We start from the raw sequence: 27,102 nt of genomic DNA on the forward strand, positions 1-27,102 counted from the left end.
AGTCCCACTTCGGGCTCCCTGCTCAAAAAAAAGAATGGCTCAGTGGGTAGGTAAATTAATGCATGACCCTTTTTTTGCTCGTTAACAATTGGCACACATTTGTTTCAACTCAAATACTTCACTATCCATTGGCTAAAGAAAAAATATCTTGAATACTTGATCTCTGCAGTTTAGCATACCCCACTATTAAAATTCAGTGCCTCGTTGAATTCTGTTATAGTCAAGCTTATGTAATTTGTTATTCCTGATTGTGCATTATATGGATATCCCTCCCTCATCCTCATACCTGCCTTTCACGGCCTACCAGCTCAGACACTTCTAGCTCACCAGAATCACTTTCCCCTTTGAATTTCTAAAACATTTAGTAGGCAGTATGTCTGTTACTCATATAGTAATCAGAGTAGATTCTCTTGCCCAGAAGAGACATTCCGATTAAATATGTAACAGTGATGATACATTCTCATTTCAGACTTAGGTTGTCTGGCTCTCATCCTTAATGCCTGAGTCATGAATTTTGGCTTTCTCAGTTTTGTCCTTCCTTCCCTGAAGCAGGAGTCCAACCATCTGCAAGGAACGCTTGTAGCTGCAAATACCCGAAACCCCAGTCAATAGTGGTGGGGAGCCCCGGGCTGGCGCAGTGCTATGGAGATGGGACCTTTTTGTATCTTCCACCCCACTCCCCTTATCAGCTTCTGCATCTGGATGTTTATCCACTAACCATTGACAGATGGCCGTTGCCCTTCCGGGGAGAAAGTAGATAGAAGGGCAAAGGGGCAGAAGCGCCCTGACCACTCGGTATGATGAGCCTTCTCATCTGGAAAGTGAAGCCTTCCTAGAAACCCCACCTAGGGGTCCAAGCAGATGTCTGCTGGCATCTGATCATCCAGAGACCCAGCAATCACTGTGGCCTTCGCTATCTGCAAGGGAGACAGGGCATGAAGTGTTTGCCTTCCTATTTTCTCTGGTCGAAGAGGGGATGGGGGAAAGGAGTTAGGTGTGGCTTTGGGGTAGCTTACCAACAATTTCTGCCACAGTGTGTTTCTCAGGAGAGAAGACTAATCAAATTCTCAGATTCTTTAAATGAAAAATTAACAATACCTCCTAACTGAGGAATGTCATCAAAACAACTATACTGAAACTCAGTAGACTACTAAAGAGAAATCTGTGGGGGTCTGTTTTTATATATTATTTACCTGTAGGCAGGAGAGATTCTAATAGTACAACATTAAAGGTAGGTAACTTTTTTTTTTTTTTTAGTAATCAACATATGGTGGATTGAATCCTATATGAACCTCAGGTTCAAATTCATTTATAAAGTATCTGTATTTAATGAATTAATTAACTTGGAGAATTAATTATTTAACCAGTTCAGCCTAGTTAGTGAGGCCATGGTTGAAGGAGCCATATATATGTATATACATTATGTGTGTATACATGTATAGGTGTATATCTACACATATGTACATCTATATATATTCATGTATATCTATATATACGTAATTGTTTATAGTCCCTTCAGGTAGTGAAAGATTTTCACTAATGAAAAGATTATATATGTTATTCTATGTAATTATTATATATAATTATATATATACTTTATTATATCTACATACCGTTATTATTGTTGTTGTTATTATATATTATTATTTGCCTTCTACCTTCATAATTTGTGCTCTCACGGGATTGGGGGTTTGGAGTGCAGGTGTTTTGGGTTTTTTTTTTGGTGTGTGTGTGTTTTTTGTTTTTTTGTTTTTTTTTTTTTCAGATTTGGAGTCCCGGAAAATACAGCTTTATCAGTTAAACAGCTCTTTTTCTCGCTCAGTTGCGAGACCGTTAGGGAAGGACGGGCAGCACAGTAGCAGCATTCACCCCTCGTTCCTGAACTGTAACTTACATAAGGAGAAGTGCACCTAACACAGTAGCCGGCCCAATGATGGCTTTTCAAAACTGAACACACACCCGAGAGCGGACCCCCAGATCCCAGTGCTGCCTGGCCGGCCCTCCCAGAGGCCTCTGTCCCGTTCTCCTGCCCCTCACAGATCCCGCCCCCCACCCCCCGCCAAAGGGCAGCACCACCTGTGAGCTCCGGCAGCAGCAGGGAGGGCTGCCTGTTCTCACAGTTTGTATAAATGGCATGAGGCCGTGTGTCCAGTTGTATGTTTGACTCCTAACAGTGCCTTTAGGTGGGAGAGACACTGGCTTTTTCTTACTTAGCTCTGCGCTTCTTGAATCTTTTACTTGGAACCCTGAAGAATAAGCTTCCATTCTTTTATCTTTTCTCACGTTTTCTGACAACTTCTAATTTTCCTAATTTCACAGCAGTATTTTGGATCGTGCTTTCTCCTGGAACACACTGAGTCTTCAGCCATTGTACCCTCCAGGTTAAACTCTGGGAGCACCAAGAACTGGGGCAGAGAGGGGAAAACAGTCTGTTTACCTTTTGAAAAATTTGCTTTATCTTCTCTCTCTATTCCTGACGCTGGGAGACGCTTTCTTCCCCTTTCTAGTTCAATAAACATACATGTGTCTGAGCATCTTCCTGTTGAGACTTGCCCCTCTGGTCCTGGGTTGGTCTTACATTTTGGGACTTGAAAGCTATTCTGTTTCATCTCCCCGATCAGCGTGGTGTTCGGGTCCCGTGCGTGTCCAATTCACATAAACCACGGGGATCACAGCATTCTGGATGTTGCTTCCTCCCCTTTGTCCTACAGAGGGGCAACAGAAAGTCAGTTTTAGCAGTTGCTATGAAAGAGTAAATACAGCTCTTTTAGAGAATGCACATAGTGAATTGTTTTGTGTGACTTAAACAAAAAGGAATTAAAACTGGTATGTGAATCAAATCTTTCCCTATCTGAAGGGAACATCAGGGAGGCAATGGCAAGTAGAATCTGTCAAGGTCAGCCTTTATCTAGAAATACAAGGAGAGTCACCTTTGTGATGGAGCATATCCTTCATCAGAGTAAACTCTTGAGTGCTGACACATAAAATTTCATTATCAGTGATTTATTTCCTCCTAGAAATGTCCCTTTGACCCTTTAACCTTCTTATTAAAGTCAGATATTCCTGAGGATGATCAGTATTTTCCCCTCATCCTTTAGAAGCGTTTCTCATTATTGGACTTCAAAGGCCATAAAAGCTGTCTCCTATCAATTGACAGACACTAAGACATGTGAATGTGATATGAATGTTCCACCATGTTACCAAGGGATTGTTTTATTGTGAGTTCTTTGATTATTTACAAGGAAATTACTTTATGACACCCAGCCTCACACTTCCATCAACTGGCCCCTCATTGGCGTTTTCTTGCACTGCGAGCAACTTTCCAAAACCAGCTCACCGGAGTCACATCTCAGAACAAAGCTGCCCAGCAGTTGAAGAGTTGGTGGAAAAGTCCGATTTTTCTCCCCTTTCCTGTGTTCCCTGCTATCCGTGAAAGCTGCAGTTGGCAGCGTGATGCTGGTGTGTTTGGCATTCTGTGGGAAGATGCAGCATCGTTACAAACATAACTGCATGTTGCTGATTTAATTGTGTCCAAATAGATCATTAAATTCCACAAATCAAAGCCATGGTAATAAGAACTGGACCTGAGTTCTCTTAAGCCAAGTAATTTAATTCCTCAGCCAGTTGAACTGTTATGTATCTCTCTGTTCCTTGTTATTATGCTAGTAAATTGCTCAGGCAGATGCAGTGATGGATGATGAGTGTATATTTCACTCTTTTTTTTTTTTTTTTTGTGGCTAGACACATGCTAGGATGCCGATCACTTGAAACACAGCTCTTCTCACAAGCATGTTTTCTGTTTGGAGCCTTAGGTGCAACAGTCAGGTCATAACAGGGGAGGTTGAGGGAGATCCCCGGGGGTACCCACAGTCCTGTCTTGACTGTCGCACCTGGAAGCACAGTGCTGTCTTCTCCCCAGATCACATAGATCACATACTGGGACCCACAAAACAACGGGCATGCACGCTTCATGGCTTCAGGAGAATTCTGGTTTGGTTTGATTTTTCTTCCTGGCTTTACCTCAGTTTTCTACGTAATTTAGAGAACCGAATAGTACTGGTACCTGTAATTTGAATACAGAAGAAAGTAAATTGGCTGGTGGGACAGTAGTACAACATTGAGATTCTCTAGAAAAATGAGGCAGGATACTGAGTAAAATTTGGAGCATCTAAGTGAGTAGCTGTTAAGTTCAGAATTCTTTGGAATTGTTGCCTCGGTTAGACTTCTGTGCAGGAATTCAGGTCATCAAGAAATAACGACGGCACCCCATTTATCTTGAAGCAGATAAAGGCTTATACCGTCTGATGATCAGTGGCAACATTTTCCCTCTTTGCCTTTTTCTTCTTGGTCTTATATGGAAATGTTAAAGTAACTGGTTAGGGTCTTCTGTATTACACTTCGTTTATTAACACACTAATAAATTATGATTAATGTTATTCTGCTTAGTAAGTTCCTTTTTCTCTAGCCACATGCTTCAACTTCTTTGGAGGTGTTCATTTATTATCCTTGCATCATATTTAATCAGAATTAGAAAGGTGTTCCACTTGGCAGGTGGGACACATTTCTATAGAACATCTATAAAATTTCCTTAAATTATGGGTTAATCCGATTAAAGGAATTCCTTCTAGTGCTGTATTCCATCTCCTTAAGGCATAGCTTTTTCTTTTTCATCCACAAAATTACTCGTGGCTGTCCTTCTGGCTCCGTTTGTGGGAGCCTCTTTTGCCTTCTTCCTTTCTGTCTTCCCACACCATGGAATCCTACCGTTCCCGTCCCCTAACGTGTTTGAAATCTGACTTCCTATACACTGCCCAACGAGCTTCTCCTTCTAGGCGAGAGTCAGCCACAGGGTCATAATTCCCCCCCTGTTTCTTTTTCTCTGGGCAAACCTGTCAGCATGGCAGCCCTCAGTCTTACTCCTGTGATGCTGCTTGTCAGGTGAGACCCATGGCAGAGGCTCTGGTACGTTGCAGGCTTCCACCACATCTAGATCTTTTGTCATTATTGTTTCTGTGATCTGAGCAAGGATGCAACATGTATTTCTCCTGTCTGGCCAGATGGCGTGTGATAAATACTTCTGCTGTTTAACACGTTCCTGTCCTCATTTATCATCTTTCAGATGCTCTTGACCATGTCTGCACTGCAGGTACACAATTTCCACAAGGCTATCTTACTAGGGCTTTCTCATTTTGTTCCAGACATACCCCTCTTCCTCTGTCCACGTGTGCTGATTTATTACTCACCACTGTGCATCAGTATCTACATATTTAATGCCCTACGTATTACTTCTGATCCCCTTCCCAATTGTACTGTGATTGACTGACTATCTGATACCATTCTTCTCCGTATTACATATTCTAGCAGTTCTCAGAATATCACCCCCTGACTTTCAGCATCAGTATCACCCAGGAAGTTATTAGAAATACAAATTCTCAGGCTCCATCCTAGACCCACTGATTCAGAAACCCGGGGGGATGGTGCCCAGTGCTCTGTGTTTCAGGAACCCTTCCAAGTGATTCTGGTAGTCGCTGACATTTGAGAAGCACTGAAATACTTAATATTATCCACAGTGTTTACTCAAGAAGCAAGAGTAGGGACCACAGTTGTATAGTTTCAGTAGGCATTCCTGACCACTGGGTAGTACAGATTTATTTACCCGAGTGTTTTCTTCCTCATCCATATCCAGTTGAAACTTCGAATCGCAATAGTTGAACCAGTTTCCACCTTTACTAAACGAGTATCTACCGTGCAGATGCTGTGTGGTATTTTCCATATACATTATGAGGAGTCATCTGCACACAGCAAACTCAGTTTTGGGTAGCCTCCTTCCTCTATCCTGTTTAATAGGCTTTATTTCTTTAGAGCAGCTTTAGGTTTACAGAAAATTTGAGCAGGTGTCCCCCTCTCCCCCTTCTCTGGCCACCCCCACATTTCCTCTGTTGTTAACATTTTCATGAGAATGGTACATCTGGTCCAATATTGATACATTAGTTATTAGAGTTCACTTTTGTTTTGTACAGTTCTGTTGGTTTTGACAAATGCATGTGTCCTGTGTTCACTGTTAGAGTATCGTACAGAGTAATTTCACTGCTCTACGAATCCCCTGTGCTCTGCCTATTCATCCCTCCCTTTTTTACCCCAACTCCCCAGGAACCAGTGATCTTTTTAATGGTCTCCATAATTTTTGCCTCTCCCAGAATAGCATATAATTGGAATCACAGTATACCCTTTTTGCAACTATGTAAACTAAGAAGGGGTAAAACACTATAGACTTGGGGTGCCTGGGTGCCTCAGTCGGTAAGCATCTGCCTTCGATGCAGGTCATGATCCCAGGGTCCTGGGATCGAGTCCTGCATCTGGTTTCCTGCTCAGTGGGGAGCCTGCTTCTCCCTCTCCCTATGCCCCTCCGCTCGTGCTCTCTCTTTCACTCGCTCGCTCTCTCTCAAATAAATAAAATCTTAAGAAAAAAAAAAAAAACAGAACACTAGATCTGCTGAGCTGGGATTCCTACTTTGACCTGCCGGCTTCAAGTCTCGTGCATGTGTTTTCTTTGATGCCACATTCCCTCTCGAATTGCCAAAAGCCTTTGCTGTTGGTTCCCCTCCCCCTTTCCTGAAATTTGTTTAAATGACTATTACTGTTATTTTTATTTCCTGCTCCAGCGAAGACAAAGTGGTGGAAGTAGCAGAGGAGGAGGAAGTGGCTGATGTTGAGGAAGAAGCAGCCGAGGGCGTCGAGGATGGTGAGGTTGGTGAGGAGGTAGAGGAAGAGGCAGAAGAACCCTATGAAGAGGCCCCGGAGAGGACCACCAGCATCGCCACAACCACCACCACCACCACGGAGTCCGTGGAAGAGGTGGTCCGAGGTAACTCACTGTTGACTTGGATCTCCTCTGTTAGGGAAAACGGAAAGCATCTATACCAGAGTTTGAAATTTCTCTCCAGCCTACCACCCCGGCCTTCCCCCACCAGAAATAAAATTCAGAGTCACACAAGTCTTATGCTTGTTAAACTCTCTTGGGTCTAACAAGCCGTCCAACAGTTCATTTCAAATAATGTGACATCCTGATTTACAGCCTGTTCTGTGCCTTGTGTATGCTGCTTGGCACGTCCCACCCGGTTCTGCAAACCGCCCCCTGCCCAGCCGCCGTCTCTTCTGGCAGAGGCCGGGTTAGGTGACCTCCTTGGTATGCCCCTGGCCGTGGGTATTCCTTACACTCTTACTACCTGTTGCCTCTTTTGCCACCTGGACTATGAGCTCCTTGAAGGCAAGGACAGGCTTTTACTTAGCATCATGCAGAGGGCATGCCTTGTAGAAGGTTTTAGATAAATCTTAGTGGAGATTTAGTGAATAGTTGGAATTAAATTTCATTAAAGAAGAACGACATTTGGGGAGTTGTCACACTACTTTTTGCTGGGAAATTTAACTTGGATGACTTTTGTGTTGTCTTTACACTGTTTTACTGGGGGGAGCGGCAATGCTTTCTTTGAGAGGTAGATACAGTGTTAATATCTTCAGACTTTTTGTTTCTGTTTAAGTAATGGTCCTGTTGAGAATGTTGTGACGTGAATGAACTAACAGACTTCCTTTTTTGTCTCCATGAAATAAAAGCAAGCATTGAGTTTACATTAAACAACCAAATGTTATTATAGCAGCTAGTGAACTGTTGGGTTGCATTTCTTAAAGGTTAGGCGTTTGTTTTGCAAATGGTGAAAGATGGTCATAGAATTAGACGGGGTGAATACAGATGGGTGGAGTTTTAATGTATTCAGATACTTTTAAAGTCTGTCCACGCATGTTACAATATTGTAAGTCCTCCTCTCACTTTTTATTAAGCTAAGACGAGTTCAGTTCTGTTGTTAAATTGGAGCTTAAAATGGGTTACTTTCTCTGGGCCTTAAGTAGATTTCTAATCATCACTGTACTGTCTTCTTCCGTTCACTGCACTTTTTATACCTTCATTGAGGTATAATTTACATATGAAATTCACTCATTTTTAGTATATAAGTGTATAACGCAGAGACTTTAATAAATTTACCAAATTATGTGACCATCATCATAATCCAGTCTTAGAACATTTCCATCATCCCAATGAGATTCCTCACACCCGTTCAGTTCATCTTTGTTCTCACCGCCTGCCCTAAGCAATAATCAGTCCGCTTTATGTCTCTACAGATTTGCCTTTTCTAGACATTTACTATAAGTGGCGTCATACGTGGTCTTCTGTGTCTGGCTCCTTTCACTTAAAACTAGTGTGTTTGAGGTTCTGTGTTTCTTTAACTTGTAGCTTTTAAAACCGAGATGATTCCGAGTTGAGCACTCAGAGTTAACTTAAAAATTCTTTGAAAGAGTCACATATTCTTTACAAAATAGAGTAGAAGATAGACTGTTTAACTTTATCGTTCCCTACTTAATGACAACTTCTTTTTGCATTCAGCACGTAAAGGCTTGTGTAAGCAGGTATACATTTAAGTAGATGCACGTTTTGTTTGAGCCACGGTTTTTTTCAATACCCGAAGCATCCTTTCCTGGAGTGTGTTTCATGTGCCCCTTAGGACCATCTGTGGTTAAATGAACTTGTTAGCTTCTATTTTCCTAGCAGGGAAAGGACAGATTTTTCAGAGCTTCTCTTCTTGAAAGCTCCAGGTTGTGTGACTACTGGTTACAGCAGCTAGTATTCTACAGTGGCTCTGAAGTTCTGGTGATCTCCATCAAGACAGCTGTTTACATCATCAACACCCACTTACTCAACACTCATTTCTGAAGCACCTTTTTAGTATAAGCCACTTTGCTGGGCTTAGTGGATCCTATGATGAGAACACACAGGAGAGCCGACCCTCATGGGTGTTCAAATCTAGTAGGAAATTTAAGGCAAAGAAACACAAAGTCATCTGTGTTTAAAAGTACGCGCCCAGAGCCTACTGCAAAGAGTAAGGGATCAGAGAAGGCTCTACAGAGGAGATGGCATCTGAATTAGAAGTACAAGGGCTCGTAGTAGGTCTACCAGTAGATTTTATTCTAGCATTCTTTAGAGGCACTCAAGATGGCAACACAGGTTTGCCATAGGCAGGTACATGGCATGTTTCAGAGACAAGGTCAGTCCGATTTAAGCAAGAGCAGATGTCTTTAGATGACACAGTTACAGGAAAATTAGGTTGGGGCTAAAATGTGCAGAATTTCAATGCCAGGCTGGCAAAGGACGAGCATCAGCTGAGGGTGATCACTTCAGGACCTACCATGTGCTGAGGATTTTTCTGGTAGAAACAATGAAGAGATTTTGTTATGATGTTACTGCTGTGAGTGGTTGGGTGAACAGGGACTGTCATAATTAATGCAGTGTCATGAGAAAGTGCCACATAAACTTAGGCCAATATTCCAAACCAAGGCAGAGTTCTCTTGAGATAATACAGTCTTATGTTCTAAATAAGTCCAGTTCTTTTGCTTGAGTTTTTCTCTCAATGTGGCATTATTAGCTAAGCTAGAACATAGAGGAACATAAGTTTTTACAGTATTTTCTGTAGAAAGGCGAAGGCAATTAAAAGAAATTTAAAAAAAAAAATCTCCCGGCTAGAGAGTTGGGTTTTTTTTTCGGGTTTTTGGTTTGTTTTGTTTTGTTTTGAAGACGCTAGCCCTAAAAGATAACAAGTTAATAATGTTGATGGCAAGAAGAGCAGTAACAGTGACCTTCTAAACACACCATGTGGTCATTTATGGTACCAACTGTTAATGCTAGAAATAGAAGAGCTTTTATTTATTTTTTTTTAATTTGTTTATTTGTCAGAGAGAGAGAGCACAAGCAGGGGGAGCAGCAGGCAGAGCAGGCAGAGGGAGAAGCAGGCTACTCGCTGAGCAGGGAGCCCGATGCGGGACTCGATCCCAGGACCCCGGGATCATGACCTGAGCGGAAGGCAGATGCTTAACCGACTGGGCCACCCAAGTGTCTCTAGAAGAGCTTTTAATAGGGATCCATCCATCCCATGGAAGACTCCTGAAATGGACAAAAGTGTAATTGAAGCAAGGCTTTCTGGGAAAGAAACATGTTATGGTGTGTTGGGTCCACGTCAGAGAGTTTTCTGTACCCCCAGCTAACTCTCCCCGGATGATGAAGCCCAGCAATGCCATACCCGATTGCTGACTTTGTAAGACTCGACTTGTGAGGAGCCTGCTCGCATGCTGAAAATAAAAATCAGAAGCGACTTGCAAAGAAGAGATATTGAAAAGAGGCTCACAATCTCGTTTTCAATGTTAACGTTTCAGTGCCCAAAGAGAAAATGTGATTTACAGCCCTGCTTAATAAGAAAATTGTTTCTTCATTAGTAGCATATTGCTACTAATACCATTCTTTAATGTGCTTCATAACAAAAACTCAATCGTTCTATAACCTGTTTAAATTTGAAAGAAATAGGTAGAGGGAACGAAAGTATAGGACGTTCTGGCACAGTCATAAAATTTTCCGCTGTATTGTATTAGAATGAATGGTGCTGAAGTGGGAAGATATCAGTTCTCACTCTGTTACCAATTCCAGGGGGAAAAGTGAGCACCCTACTACAGCCATCTGGCTTTAGGATTTATTGGTTTTAGTACTTCAGGAAAACTTGGATATTGACCCAGGGGAATAAGCCAATACCAGTTTGAGTAAAACAACAGTATATTAGATTCTTGCTCCTAATTTTCTGTGATTTGAGAAGGGATAACACTTCATAACCCAAGATGTCAGGGCAGCTTCTGACTCATCCATGGATTCTAAACTCTGATTAAACTTTGGTATTATAATAAATGACATAATGTTTGATTTATTCTAGCCTGTTTTCTCCATCTAGAATTAGTCTGGTTTTTTTCTTCTGCTCATTTGTTCAGCAGATATTCACTGTGCCCCTGCTGATAGCCAGGCACTCCTCCTGTGGAAAGTGTCGTGGGGAGGTAGCTATGTTATGAGATGGACTTGCCTACCGCTCGAGGGCAGCTACTTCTATCTTTAATCCTTGTAACTGTGCCCTGTGGTAGAAATTTTATTTCTCCATTTACAGCTAAGGCCTGGAGAATTTTTTTTTTTTTTTTAACTGTCCATGGTCACAAAGATGGGAGGTGGTGAAGCCAGCATTCAGATCCAAATGGGCCAGGTTATTTCTACTTCATTAATGTCTACATTTTCTTTTTCCTTTTCCTTTTGTTTACAGATACATACTGGTTCAGTTTAACCTGTGCTCCCTGGTAGATGTGTATTCCTTTGCTGTAGTCATATATTCATCTTACTATTATCTCACACTGATCCTTTCCTAAATTTTAGAATTGTTACTTAAATAATACTAATGATGATCAGGGGTCAGCAATCTATGACCATGGGCCATATATGGCCAGTCACCTGCTTTCTAATACAAAGGTTTTATTAGGAGACAACCAATCCCATTTGTTTACGTATTGTCCATAGCTGCTCTCTTGCTCCAGAGGCAGAATGGAGTAGTTGCAAGAGACACCGTAGGGCCTGCAAAGCTGGAAGTATTTACTATCTGGGTCCTTACAGAAAACCCCTGATATGAGTCATGAGAAAAATATTAGGAGGGGCACCTGGCTGGCTCAGTTATTTAAGCATCTGACTTTTGGTTGTGTCTCAGGTCATGATCTCAGGGTCATGAGATCGAGGCCCCAGACGACTCCAAGCTCAGCGGGGAGTCTGCTTGAGATTTTTTTCCCTCTCCCTCTGCCACTCCCCCACCCATGTGCTTGTGCTCTCTCAAACAAATCTGAAAAAAAAGAAAAAAATATTAGGAAGTTTTTATATTTCAGATACTACCCTGCCAGGTTAATTTCATTAAAGTAGTTTTATTTTGTTTAGAGGCAGACTAGTCAAGTGTTCAAGAGAGAATTTTTAATGATTTTATGGCCTTGGGCTAGTTAAATAACCTTGGTTAAGTCTTTTTTCATGTGTGTGGTATAGATGCTGATAAGACGGTTCATGTTTTTTGAACAAATGTGTTAGCTGATCCATGTTTAGCATTTACTGTAATGCCTGGCACATTGTAAGTGGTTTGTTTTAAAAGCGCAGGCTGCCCAGAATCAAATCCCGGCTCTGTCACCTAACCATGTAAATTTGCGTCAGTCAAAGAACCTTGAAATCCCACTGCTTCCCTCTGTAAAGTGGGGTTTAATAATACTTACCTCATTTTAATCATTTGGTGAGGATCCAGTGAAGTGTAATCTATGAGAAACACTTAACGCAGTTCCTGGTAGACAGTAAGTGTTCAATTAACCTATAGTGCTATGGTTGTCACGATTATAAGCATTATTCTGATTTTTCAGAGAACTAATGTTCACTACTAATTAGGAATGCCAAAGATAAACCAACAGATTAGTTTTTTTAATTATAAAAAACATAAAATGTGCTGTATCCATATCTATTGGTATAATAGAGGTAATATTTATACATGTTAAGAAAAACAACCTAACTCGGTTTCTTGGTTAAAATATTTTTTTATGAACATACATTGTATATTAAAATACCTGCAGTTAAATTTTATGTCTAGCTGAAAATTCAAGCCAGATAATATTAAATGCTACTGCATTTCAAGATACTGTTTCATTTCTTGCGGGTATTTTGAACCTCTTGAAAGTTCATCTATTAAATGGACAGAGACTGATACAGGTAGCTCTTTAAGCATCGTATATGATGATGAAGTTAAAAAGTTTGATCTAATGTTGTTTGCCTTGGGCTAGATGACTGAACTCTGCAGAAGGAAATTATTTCTCTTCTCTCTCTGGTAGTCATTAATCTGGGAGCAGCACCATGTGATTTACTGCTGAATGTTCCACCAACATCAACCAGACACTCTTAGGTTCTGGGTATTGCGCTGGTTCCTGGGGGCACAGGGATATGAATTAGGGTGGCTCTGTCATGTTGCTCCCAGCCATTCCTGCACACTCCCTCCTGGGGAGAGACACAAGTCTCTTCGACCTGGCTGGTAAGGCACTTCGACAGCACAGAGGAAGGAGAGTGCTCAGCCTCAGTTTTAACGAAGGCATTGATGAGAATTTGGCATAGGAGTGATTTTCAAGAAGAATCGAGATTTGCCAGTTTATAGAGCACCAAAAGGAAGGAATTCGAAAACTGTCGTAAATAAATCAGAGTGGCTTGCACCGATCTCCAGGGTAGAGGAACCAAACCTTAGCCTAATTCTGACATCTCGTTGTTACCTGTCTGTAATGGATGTGGCACTTAACAAGGTGTCCTCTGATTCACTAATAGGATTCTTACTTATCATTCATATTTAACCTTTTACCAGGTTTGGGGGAAAACCGAGCATGACTTGGGAACATAAAATGTGCTCACATACTCTTGTTGAAGGCCTCCTAACAGCGTGCTGCCCAAAAATGAAAATAAAGCTCCAGTCTGTATTTGGGAACAAGGCAAAGAGATAATGGCTCCTCCCTTTCGAAGAAGCCTTTCCCTCAGTATTACGACTAAGGGCCAATAAGATACACCTCTGTTCCTGGACCAGAATGTAGCATCCTTCCTAACGACGTTGAGAGAACTCATGTTGGTACTGGGCATAGATGTGACAGGTGGCAGCCCGTTCTTGATGGTGCCCATGGCATGATAGCCATTGATGTTGAGGTGTTTGAAACACGCTTTGACAGAGACCGAGCATGACATTGACCACTTCTTTTCAGGTAGCTGGATGGTGCCAATTCAGAAAGCCTAGTCAGGTAGTTTGCTTAAAATGTCAGAGTGAGGATGAGAGCCATATAAAAAATTGTGTGTATACATAAATAGTTTTCTATTTTTTAATAAATTTATTGATATAATTTGCATACCATAAAGTGCAGAAATCAGTGGTTTAGGATATTCCCAAAGATCTGCATGGCCGCATAGGAAATTATACTTTTGAACTTCATTTGCTTGATATTTTACATGGCTAGTGGTGCTCATGGCTTGTACTTTTCATGTTCCATTCCTACACTGTATGTTTCAAGACTCAGTGTTAGTAATGGGCATAATCAGCCAAAGGCATTTTAATGCAATTATGTCCAAATCTATAAAAATAAAAAATAATTCTTTCCAAGTCCAGAAACCGGTTTAAAAAAAAAAAATACTAGTCTTCCTCATGTTTTTCCCCAAATCAGTTGCTATTCAAAAAATGTACAAATGCCTCAGACACAACAATTGCATATATCTATACAGCATGGAATTTGCAATTAAAAAAAAATCAAACATAATAAAAGAATCTAGAAAGTGAGAGAACAATTCATTATTCATTTAGACATCATGTCATTTTCAGAGGCATGCCATTTTCGCCAGTCCGTTTACCTCACTGAGTAGGGGGTCCTGTGACAAGAGACCAGCTAAAATGGCAAGGTGGACACACCCAGTCTCCCCCCCAAAAAGGTCATGAAAGAGCAGGATTGTCCTCCACGAAGGACTGGCATTATCTAGAAGCATCCTTTTTTGTTGGTGATAAAAGAAAGTAAATTTCAAGCCTCCTTCATTGCTTCTTTGTTTATTTCTCTAAATAAAAATAATAACTTTATTTCTGGTGTTCTGGCATGTTACAAGAACATTATCACTTAAATTCAGATTTCTGAGAAGTCTAAGTTTTCATAGACATGTATGTAAGAAAATGACTATGTTGGTATTGGATTTAAGGCACAAGTATTGAAACTGTCAAAGAAATATGTATGGCTAACTCTTAAAATTAAGTTTTTGAGATAGAGCATAATTGAGTCTTAATACCTCTACTAAAATATGTTGTATTCCTCTCTTGATAAGCCAAAAACCTGTGCTTCTTTTTTACTCATCCTTCCCCTCTGGTTGTTTCAGAAAGTGATTGAATCTTCCATATCTGGTTTCGACATTTCAGCTGCACATAAAAGGGTTTATCACACTGCTTTCTTAAACCGTAATGTCCATTCAAGCCACTGAGGCAACTTGCTAAACATAGATTCAGAGAAAGACCTCTGGAATGGCTCCTGAGACCCAGGTATACTGGCCCTGTTGATCCATGGACTGCACTTTGAGGGGTAGTTTCTAGTAGCATTGCATGCCCTTCATACCTTGCAGATGTAGGAGATTGAGACCCGGAATAAGAAACTGAAAGGGAAAACCATCCTTATCTATGGTGGGGGTGTTCTTAATATATTATCAAATGTCACCAAGTGTGAAAGAACCCTGATGTGTCTTCCCACTGAGCAATTTTGTAAAAATTCAGCTCTCAAGACCAAGCAAATTAGAAGACTCTTACTATCTTCCTACAAATGCAATTGTGACTAGTTTCACTTGTGCCTTTATAATTCCTCTCATTGGTGCAGTGTAGATAACTCCTGCTATCCTGTAAAAGGTGATTATACAGGAATTTTGTGAGCCACAACCAGTGATATCTTGAAATACCAATGGCGGGAGTACTTAGACCATGTTAATCATTGAACATTATAAATCACACTCCCCGCCCCCGGAGATAATCAGTTTCCCAGTATACCCTGCCTCTCCGTCACTAAGAAAAATCACTTTGCCTTATTTCCAGCAGAGGACATGACCTCTTCTTATCTTATTCAGAGTTCGGAGCTTCTTACAATACTGTGTTGCTCTAACCACACAGCTCCGTGAAAAACAAGTTTATTCCCATAACAAACAGGAAACAAAGAAATCAGAAAAAGTCATAATGGTGCCCTTTTGTGGATGCGGCCAGCACCGCCACCACGGGAGTTACCCATGAGTCTAAATCCTTACAAGTGGATCTCCTTCGGGTGGCATTTTATGAAGACTTTTTCATCATGGGGAGATGTGAGAATTGGGTCAGGTATAATTGGAATGACAGATGTATGAGATAACCTCAGAGAATCAACACAATTCAGTTAACAGTCTAGCCAACTACAGATGCCTTCTAGAGACTTCCCTGACACCCGTCATTTCTTACTGAGTCAGTGATTTCATGACCACGCACAGCTGTTCCCATCACTTGTTTACATAGTCCAAACCATATTTGGGGCTTAAGTGAGATTTGTTACAAGACATTTGGTCCAAGCTTGTTTACCTATTTGTATATGCCTTTATTTCATGAAAAACGATTACTAGATAATAAATATCTGGTCATTTATTGCCCTGATCAGAATTATTTTCTATTCGACAGGTTTTCTGATGACTACTTGCTAATATTTGCAAGCACATTATAAAATTTCCTTTTAATTAAAAGTACATGTATCTATTGTAGCAAAAAATACACTCTTAAAACAATCATTGTTTTTCTGGTATGTTGCCTTTTTAAAATTTTACTTAGGAGTTAAACACAAATCTGTGTACTTTATTCAACAGAATATAAGATGTGTTCTAATAACTTAGGCACACAAAGTTGCACCCTATAGTAATATTTAGAATTGCAGAAATAACTTACTTAGGCTGAAAGGTAGTTATTATAAACTGCGTTGAAACTGGCCATATTCATTATTAATTGAATGATTAGGCAGATCAGTCAAAACTTATTGGAAATATTAAAGATAAGCATATTTAGTAGATTTTAATATTTCTGTCATTGCTTTTATTTTACTGTTAACATTAAACAAGTGATTTATTACAAAGTCAGATTGCATTTGTCTTCTTATATTTGCCCTTTGTACTCTAAATTTTCAAGGTATGGGAGTGCCTGGGTAGCTCAGTTAGTTAAGCATCCAACTCTTGATTTCAGCTCAGGTCTTGGTCTCAGGGTTGTGAGTTCAAGCCCCACATGAGGCTCCACGCTGAGCGTGGAGACTACTTAAAAAAAAAAATAAAGTTTCAAGGTATGTAATTTTTAGCTCAAAGAAAATAGGTATATTTGTACTATATCTGAACTTTAATTCTGCATATATTCTTGCAGCATATGGAGAAATTCTCCTACATAATTTTTTTTGTTTCTTTACAATATCAGAATATATAATTTCTAGCTTTCTATAAAAGAGCCTTCTAGGATTATTCAGGTGATTACTTTCTCAGAATTTGTAAATTTAAACCTTACACATTCCATACAATACTGGTTTTATTTTCACATATGCCAGTAGTCAGAATAATTGAAATTTAATTATTAAAAATGAATAATAAAAAGCTTTACATTATTCTAAAATTATTCTTTAGTTAGTGCTTTATTTAAAGCTAATTATTTGTTAATCTATTAATTTTGCTTTTTGTTTTTTAAAACACTTTTTACATTACTTATTATTTTTTTAAGTAGGCTCCACACCCAGTGTGGGGCTCAAACTCATGACCCTGAGATCAGGAGTTGCATGCTCTACTCATTGAGCCAGCCAGGCGCCCATTAATCTTGCTTTTTAAGGAGGCATTATCTTTATTGTACTTTGGAAAGTGGTGATTTTCCCCTCATCCTAGCTGCCACTTTCACGGCTGTCTTCATGCTGACATTTTTTTAAAGTATACAGTTTTCTAAGTTTGGTTGTCCACAATAAAGTTTACTTCAATTTGACATCTATTTAGAGTTAATTTTTTGTGGTTAAAGCATTATTTTTTGGACAGTGGACTGCCTAAACATTTTATATAGTGTAGGGAGCTCCAGCTTTGCTCCTATATTGTATTTGTATATTATTATTTTTTAGAAAATGGAATTTAGTGTTGAAACCAGCCCAGATCTTGGCAAGGGCCTATCTTACAAAGATATAAAATGCATAGAGCTGGTTTTTAAGCACATAAGCTCATATGCTTTGTGTATACTAGTATTCCAGTTTATTAAATGGTCTCTTGTCTTAAAGGGTGGATAGAGCTATTCTGAAAGAAGAGATTAAGCCTTCCCTGCCAGCAGAATTCAGCTAGATGAAGATTGAGAAACCTATTTGTGATCTTAGAAGTTTAAGAATTAAATATGAGTAAACAAAGATCATCGTTCCTTAGATGTCTATGTAAGTCTGGGCCAGTATTTCTGTCTGACTTTAAGCATTCTGAGAAAGACCCCTGCTTCTGTTATTCTGGGCAAATTTTCTTCATTATGGTATGGAAGATTTACTTTGAATAGAAATGAAGGTGGATTGGAATTTGAATGGCTTTAAAATGTGAGTCTTTTTACTTCTTATTTTACATTTTGAGAAGAAAATGAAGGTGGAGAAAAAAAAACTGCAGTTTTAATTTTCAAGTGGATTCTGTTTTAGGGGGATTACAGTCCTAGAAGGTCTAAATGCTCTGCATAAGTTGATGGTATTGTAAATAATTTCCCACTGAGTCCCCTCTGAAATGAGCCCTAGTACTTGAGGAAGTTGATGTTCGAGTCCTAGCCAGAAGGAAAGTTGGGAGAGGTCAGCTCCATGGTAGGACGGCGGTGCTGAAGATTGGCGGGATTACAAACTACCCTTTCTCTCCTGCCTGCTTGCTCCGGTTCAAGCCAGCTGGAATGCATTCCTCCACGTCAGCAGATCAGAACCAGCCAGACAGAGTCCTTGTCTTTGAGAGGTCCCAAAGTGACAGAGAGCCATTCATACCCCTGTTCTGGAGGCTCCCGTGTGGGTACTGCCCGATACATTAGTTATTTGACATAAGGTTATCACACACTATTATACCAACTCTGGCCACGTTGTCGCATGTTCTGTGTGAGTACTGTGGGATTGATGGCTGTGTCTCACCTTGTCCACATACACCAGAGTCATGAAACTATGTGAGGCCTTCAATGTTAAGAGTGCAACAGCCCTGATAATGTCAGGAGAGCCACCAAAACACTCCCCAAATGTGGTGTCACTCCGATCTTTGCCTTTTCGGATTGATGGGCCAAGACCCTTGCAGCTGGAGACGCCAGCAAGAATTGTGGGCTCATCATGTGGTTCATTCCATTTACTTAGTTGACGTATGAATGGATTTCGAGTCCTGAATGCTTTTTCTGGTTGACTGGGACTCTGCAAATTTAGGTGTGACAAAGGGGTTTCATAGCCATTTTTGAACGAGGCAGAAGAAAAATTAAATGAATGGAATGCAAATGTTTCACTTGCAGTATAAGAAAACGACACTATATTAAAATGCCGTTTGAGTTCCGGCCTGGGAGGTTTTGCCTTGATCAGAAGAGATTATGAGGTGACAACAAAGGCAGATATCTATCACAGATCCTGTCCTTTGATCAGCATTCTTTTTTCCCATGACTTCACTTTTCCCCCTACCCCAAATTCTCTCACTTTTATTTAGTACACAGGAGATACCGTAGAGACAGGTTCCTGCCCCTGCACAGCCGTGATGGTCACGTGGGGCCTGCAGCAGACGAGTACAAGACCACACGTACTTGGTACTAAGATGTATAAAATATGAGGACCTCGGTGAGTTGTTGAGGCACGATGGGTTTTGTTGCCGATGGTCCTGTGACACCCTGTGCCTTTCTTGCTAGCAGCGGCCTCTGGCAACTCCAGGGCCAACTTCACCCACAGGGTAGGCTCAGAAGACATCATGCGTTGCCTGGCAGTCTTGTTGCAATGAGTACAGCCTGAGGAAGGGATTAATGATGAATATTACCACATCTTCGCAACAAGAAAGAGCCTGTCACATAAACATGTGCAGATTGGTGAGGGAAATAACGAGAGAGCCTGAAAAGGTGTTTCTTGCAGCTGGGAGAGAGAGAGTCGTTAAGGTCCAGGAGTGGAGACAGCTGATGGCTGTGGTTTCCAGGGAGCCCACCTCTGGGGCGTGTGGCTTTTAGCTCTACAGCCCAGAAGCTGCTTTGTCAGTAACTGAGAGGTGATCAGGCTCTCCCCCACTCCCAAAACTTATTTTATCCTTTATAAATACGACTACCAGTCCTTTACTTTATGGGAGATAACTTACACAAGTGGATGGGGAGCTTGTGTGAATGGGATGGCAGATTCTCATCGTCCAGGAGAGGTCTGTGTGCAGAAAACAAACTGAAAATACATCATGGCTTGGCAAGGATGGACTTCTAAAGCAGCAGTACTGAATGAGAAGACATTAGAGATGGGTGGCCTTAAGCGCTGATGCTCCTGGAGCCAGATAGGTCCATCTGAAAACCAACTAAAGAGAGCCAGAACCACCTTGGATATCCGTCACACCGGCTTTTCGCCTGCACAGTATTTGCCACGCACCTTCTGAGCTCCGTGCTGACCGTCGATGTCATCATGGTGGTGGTAGCTCCTGGTTTTGCCATCACCTCAGTCTCAATTGGAAAGAGCAATAAGTGGGGTACAGGGAGGTTAAACAGTAGTTCTCATTTACATGGACAGTGTGGATCTTTGTCTTTGAGTGAATGATTAAAGGACTGAACAGAGGAATGTTGTTGAATATTCCTAATTTGGAAGCTCTGAGTTTTGCATTTTGAGAAGAACGCTTTGCGCTTTTCCTTGGTATGATAGGAAAACTCATAAGCAAGACATCTGTGTGGGCTCAGGCATCCACAGTTTCTCTATAAGCCTAGCTAGGGCAAGACAGAAACTCAGAGGGAGAATTGTTTTACTTGTAACAAAAATGGAATACACATGGGAGGAAGAGTTCCTTTTCTAATCACCATAACTTTACAAATGGAAACAGAGAGGTTATGACACTTGGATCAATCTGTGATCGTGGCGCTGATCTTGGGGAGGGTGGCAAAGTATGTTGACAGGTGAGATGTGCTTTAAGGTAAAATGGTACTCGGTATGTATTAACAAATTAGAGTTGGTTGACGATGTCTTATTGTTTGTGACATTATTGCCCAAAGGACAGATGAATGAAAAATCAAAAATTGTATTTAACTAAAGTTAATATAATCAGCTGTAAGTCACATTTACAGATGTTACATATGTTTTCAAATATGGTCAGTGGACAGGCTGGTTCTCCGCAAACTGGATTAAATTCAAAATACATGTAATTATTTTATACTCTGAGGCAAGGCTGCCCTTCATGAAGGAAAACAATCAGATGTTTGTGAGAGGGTACGTTTTTTACATCAGAAGCAGACACAATCCTTTTACCTTTAAAGCTGACTTAAGGTTATTCTAGAAGAGAAGTTTATTTCTTAGAGTGTAGAAATATTTCGATGTGCAGACACTTTGGGGCATTTACTATTAATCTAAAAGCGGCTAAAAGATACGTTGACCTCCAGCTTGAATCCTTTTACTTCTACTAAGCTACGCTCATTAAACCAGATGAGCACGCACAGCCTCTATTTCAGAGGTCATTCCAAAGTCCTGGTAGGTGATTAAAATGTTGGGCAGAATCTGCCTAGTAATCCCAGCCCATGTCACCCCCCGGGGGAGGACTGATGCATAAGAAAAGTAAATACGCGCGTGAACCGCGAGCTGGTACCTTTTCATGCTAAATGTGGTTCCCCACGTCTCCTCTGATTAGAGGTGTGCTCTGAACAGGCCGAGACAGGGCCATGCCGAGCAATGATCTCCCGCTGGTACTTTGATGTGACCGAAGAGAAGTGCGCCCCGTTCTTTTACGGCGGATGTGGCGGCAACCGAAACAACTTTGACACAGAGGAGTACTGCATGGCCGTGTGTGGCAGCGTCAGTAAGTGGACCTTCCTCAAGCCTGGCCACCTTTCGTCTTTCTCGCCACTGATTCCGCTCTCTGTAACAGATTGGTTTTCCTGGTCCTTGGGAACGGGTCTGTCGCTACCACTAACCACGTTTTCTGTCTACTTCTCTAACTGCCCGGCGTCTCCTCCCGTCCGTTCCCCCCTGAGCACACATCTCCGTCTTTCTCTAATAAAGCATGGCCCTGGATGTGCTCTTCTACTAGCTGTGGTGCATTCGTCTCGCAGGCTCTAGGGACTTCTCTTGAGTGCCTCTCTTGAAGCCAAGCTGGAGTCGCTGTTTTGTCTTCTCAGCTGTTTTCTGCAAATGTCTACGTGTGTGTTTGTCTGTGCACCTTTGTATTCGGGTCTGTGCATGAGCAGTACGTGTGCAAACAAGGCTTACCCACCAGAAGCCTGGCTGATGCCGCTTCCGTTGCCCTGGCAAGGCGGATTGTTGTGATGAGTAATAACCTTTACGTTGTTTTGTAACATGTGACTTTGATGGTGGCGCCAGAGAATGTGATTGAATTGAGCATATGCACTTCAAATGCCGGAGGATAGAAAGGCCCCAGTGGCCTCTGAGCTCTCACTGGGCCGGTTGCAATATTGATTTTTCGTGTCTTCTCTTGGAAACAGAAGAATCGTCTTCACTTAACGTTAGAAACCCTGAATGACAAGAGACTTGGGAGTATAATTTTCAAAGCCTTTTCTCTCGAACTTTCAGCTCTTCATAACGCTGGGGAATAAATACATAAAGTGACAGTGACTCAAAAGTAAGATGAAACTTTTTCCACAGAGGTAGCACTCAGGAGGTAGTAAACCAGACATAGGGGACTTCTCTTCTTGTCAACAGCCTTCCATGTGAAAGTCCCAATTTTATTTATTTACTGTTGTTCATGAGTAGGAGATTTGAACTATTCAAGAAATAATTACTCAGCTTGAGAAATTAAAGATTAAATTCAGTACGTATGTGTTTGTAGTTGTGCATTTCCTTTTTGAGAGACTCCTGCCTTTTCTCCCTTGCTCTTGTGAGGGTGACAGCTACCATTTCCTGCCTGGGATTCCTAAGGATTATATAAATTGTTTTCCGCTGTGATCATGGGCTTACACTAAACAACAAAAGGACCTGCACCCATTAAGACCTTCTATTGTGAAGCCCAGTATCTAAGTGGAATCTAATGGAACAGTTCCTGTTGGTCTCCTGGGTGAGGGATGACTCCACTTCTATCATGTGTGAGAACAGGTGTAGGAATTGGTAACCCCAAGGGCTTCTTTTCTGGCTCCCATTGGATGATGGTAGCTTCTAGCTCAAAAGACTCCTGTTTCAAAGAAGTTAATTAGGTCAGGTAACATGGAACACAATGGGGGATTCTGTTGCCTGGAGCCTCTTGAACAAAGGACTTTTGTTACAGAGATTCTAAGTGGCTTAGCTGCTGAGGGAGATTTCTTGGCCGATTTCCAACTTTTTTTCTCCATTTCCCTGAGGTGGATTTATTTTTTGGAGTATAAATTGTGTGTGCGTGTGCACGCACGCATGCACACGCAATAAGAAAGAGGGTGTTTAAGAATTATCGGCAGTGAGGAGTTTGCCTCGAGTTAGAAATTATTCCCCCGCTCCCCAAAACACTGCTACTGCTCGTACGCACACCCTCTCCACTTCATCAGTCTGATTTGACTCAGGCTGGGAGCGAGCTGTGGGCACCACAGGTCAGAAGGTGCCCTGGATGGCACGCCTTTTGCTGAGAGATTTACCAAAGGTAGAGACTCCCAACAAAGGTGTAATGGATCAGCCAGGCAGTCCATATTTAGTTTCAGAAAGGGGAGGCAGGTTATAGAATAATTTATCAAGAAAGCAAACGCAGGAGGCTGAAGGTCAGAAGGGTGGGCAGATCTCAGTGGACAGTAAAACTCAACACGTGGCCCGAGCTACGAGCTGGAGGTGCCCCATGAATGGGTGATCGGAGTGGATCCTTGGGAATTGACTATGCTTGGCACTAAGGAGGGAGAATGGGAGAAGGAAATCCTCAGCAGGTTACTTGGAAGTGCTATTGAAGACCAAATACCCAGCACTCTAAGGTATTACTGTGGAAATAGATCTTTTATGTTTATGTTTACTTTGGTTCCCTGCTGGGGCCCAGCCTCAGGGTATTTGTTTAGTTTTGTTTTTCATTCAGTGTTTTTGTTTTTGTTTTTCCCTTTGGTCAGTGGAATCATGTAAGTTTCAACCATCATTCCCATGTTTCTGTTTTTGTTTTTAGTTATGTTCTCTTATTTTCTCCATAGTGTCCCAAAGTTTACTCAAGACCACCCAGGAACCTCTTCCCCAAGATGCTGTTAAACGTATGTTGTCATTCACTGGAGGGGGCTTGGGGGGAGGACGTAGTACAGTGCACGGCTGGATTATAACTCCAGCATCGTCACCTTCTTTGCATGGTTTTGTGTGTCTCCATCACCTGTCTTTCAATAAAATGTTTATTTCCATTGCTTTGCTTTGTAATTATGTCCAGTTTTGCCAGACAACTTCAGATGCCAGGCTAAGAGCATTGACTAAACTTCTATTTCTGATCATTTTTTTTCAATTTAGTGTGGTTCTATTATGTATCGTATATGTAATATTACTGTGTTTTAGTTGCATCACTGTTTTATTTCCTAAAGCTGTCAAGATGCCACAGTTTAACGAGAGGCCACATATGTATAAGTGACTCGTATCCCAGAAAAATACATAATATGCGTGCATTGTACTAACTCCATGAACTAATGTGTATGCACAGGCTTCAGCTGTGTGTTGTAAAACACACGTGAAGCCTTAGGAAGTGAAAGAGCACCCCTAGATTTCCTAACCACCTCTTCTTCCTCTCCCTGAATGCACACTCCTGGGACAGAAGTGCCCGACTTTGGCTTTTATCATAAGGTTGTAGAAGAAGATTCATCTAAAGAAATCTTGCATCAACCATTCTTAGAGTGTCTTTGTTTTGTGATGATTCCACTTGGCATTATCAGTCTAGCTTGGTTTTAAAATGTGGTGTTAAACACACGAGTATTTATTTTAAAATGTGGATTATATCCAAAAATAGGTTAATGCATTGTTAGGTCAGGGGTGATACACACACACACACACACACACACGCTATTGAAGCTTATGGTTGTTGGAAAAAGAGATACATTTTCAGTTGTAGTTCAGATACAATGAAAATTAGCATTTATTTATATTATCCTAAAAAAAAAAAAAAACCTGGTCTCCGAATCGATCTTTCTAAAAAAATAAATAAATAAGTGGCACCTGGGTGGCTCAGTTGGCTGAGCATCTGACTTTTGATTTCGGCTCTGGTCATGATCTCATGAGTCATGAGACTGAGCCTCGTGTTGGGCTCCACACTCAGCAAGCAGCATGCTTCTCTCCTTCTCCCTCCACCTCTGCTCCTCTGTGCATGTGCACGTGCTCACACACTCTCTCTTTCTCTAAAATAAATAAATTTTAAGGACGCCTGGGTAGCACAGTCAGTTAAGCATCTGCTTTCGGCTTGGGTCATGATCCCAGGGTCCTGGGATCAAGCCCCGCATCGGGCTCCCTGCTCAGCATGGAGTCTACCTCTCCTTCTCCCTCTCCCTGTACCCCTGCTCCTGTTCTCTCTCTCTCTCTCTCTCTCAAATAAATAAATAAAATCTTTAAAATAAATAAATTTTTAAGAAAAATCTTTAAAAGATAAAACTTAAAAAGATAAATAATAGAGAATTATGTAATTTACAAACAATTTCATCACCAACCATAGTTTTTTTAATGGCCACCATAAGATTCAAATTCATTCACTTTATATATAACTTTTGAAGGATGGGGGTTTTATTACTACAATCAACATATTTGCTGTGATCGTGACAAAGCATTTTTTTTCTAACAACATCAAAAGTATGACAAGTGAGTAGACACAGAGGACCAGAGAAAACTGGGTATTACACTGTAGGATTAATAATATATTGATCTTTGTGGCAGGCTGCAATTTACCAGGCATTTTCATGGATCATTTATTTTTCTCAGGAGCACTTTGTGGGCATTTTCTTCATGTCCTTTATACATAGGAGAAAATGAGGCGATGAGAGCCATCAAACGTGCAGGACCAGCTTTGAAACATAAATGATATTGTGGCTATATACACCGCACTCCATACAGCCAAGGATTTGATTCTGTTTTTTAGGTTAGAAAAATTACATTTAGAGTTCAGAACGCATTTTAAGAATACAGAAAATAACAGAAAGAGGAAGAAAACTAAAAACTTTTTTTCTAAATGCAGTGAAAATGGCATGCCTCAATAAATATCTTTCCCCCTTTTATAAAAAAATTCATTTTATATCATTTTAACATGTAAAAGAATTATGTTTTTCCATTCTTAATAATTAACGGAAATGAGCATTATTTGATAAATTTATTTTCATGAGGGGCTCGGGCGGCTCAGTTGATTTAAGTGTCCCGACTCTTGATTTCGGCTGAGGTTGTGATCTCAGTGTTGTGAGGTCAAGCCCCACATTGGGCTCTGTGTTCCTTCTCCCTCTGCTCCCACATGCGTACACTCGCTCTCTCTCAAATAAAGTCTTTAAGAAATAAGTAAATTTTTTATTTTCATGACGTTCTTGTGTCCTCAGCTCTTCCAAAGATACCTTGAAAATCTCATAATTTTCTCTTTTGCAGTAATATTCTCCCACTACTTGTAGTGTATTTGGGATCATGACGCCTTTCCATGACACCTAGGAGGGTGAAGTAATTTTGGCAGCTCTATTTTCTTGTCTACCTACAGAGACTATTCATCACAGCAAGTATAGGGTTCTTCAGTGGTAGTACAAACAGACTAGAGAAAGCATATAATTTCTAGTTATTTATAGCCTGTGCAGCAATGCTATCTTATTTATAGCAAAGTTACACGTTTGAATTAAAGAAGTCACATCATCTGGAGGTCAAATGCAGATAGCAGAATATAGTCAGAGAAATGAGCCCAACGAGAAGGTGAACAAGCCCATTTGATTTGGCAAGCTGGGCTTGCAGGTGGCTCTTTCACCAACCTAGGGTTTCACTGGAAGGTCTGTCTTCACCAAAGTGGTTGGTTTTATGGGTTTCTCAGTTTGAGTTGCTTCTAGTGAAATAATAAATATGAAATGGGTTAGAAAAAGCTCCACAGTTAAACTGCTGTAACATAGCACATGTGGAGAAAATCTGTGATGGTGTACATTATAAATACAGTCATTTTCCTGTAAAAATGTATTATAACCATATTTCTAGATTTTAAATCCTTGTCAGAAAAACCAATTTTAATTATTGCAATTTTAAGGAACACTGATTTTTTTTTATTTTGTTGTTGTAGATAAGAATCTAAACCACATATAAAAAAGAGAGATGAACAAACAATGAATCATGGAACACTACATCAAAAACTAATGATGTAATATATGGTGATTAACATAACAATAAAAAATTTAAAAAAGAGAGAAATAAGAGGCTAAGAGCTTTCATTTTACTCATAAACTTGTGGATTTGAAAGCTTTATAAAATCTTTTTCCTGTTTGAGAATAAAGTATCTGATGAGACCAGAGTTGTTTCTGACATTAATTTGGTGTCTGCCCATTTGTGTTTGTGAACAACAATTAATCTTAGATTAGTATG

The 27,102-nt window shown here is 40.7% G+C and overlaps 1 protein-coding gene across 6 annotated transcripts in view; it reads left to right on the plus strand.

The window, feature by feature from the left end:
- The window catches only part of APP (amyloid beta precursor protein), a 265,110-nt gene that overhangs the window by 143,689 nt on the left and 94,319 nt on the right, over window positions 1–27,102 (plus strand). For 2 of the 6 annotated variants that reach the window (XM_025872531.2, XM_025872539.2), the window contains exons 6-8: window positions 6,663–6,865; window positions 21,281–21,448; window positions 23,739–23,795. In XM_025872531.2, the coding sequence (XP_025728316.1) occupies window positions 6,663–6,865; window positions 21,281–21,448; window positions 23,739–23,795 (428 nt within the window). The remainder of the gene's footprint in view (window positions 1–6,662; window positions 6,866–21,280; window positions 21,449–23,738; window positions 23,796–27,102) is intronic. The other 4 variants (XM_025872545.2, XM_025872550.2, XM_025872556.2 and 1 more) reach the window with 2 other exon arrangements.

Source organism: Callorhinus ursinus, unplaced genomic scaffold, assembly GCF_003265705.2.
Source record: "Callorhinus ursinus isolate GAN/ISIS: 27379988/994484 unplaced genomic scaffold, GSC_fseal_2.0 scaffold1, whole genome shotgun sequence".
NCBI classification, from domain to species: Eukaryota; Metazoa; Chordata; class Mammalia; order Carnivora; family Otariidae; genus Callorhinus; species Callorhinus ursinus.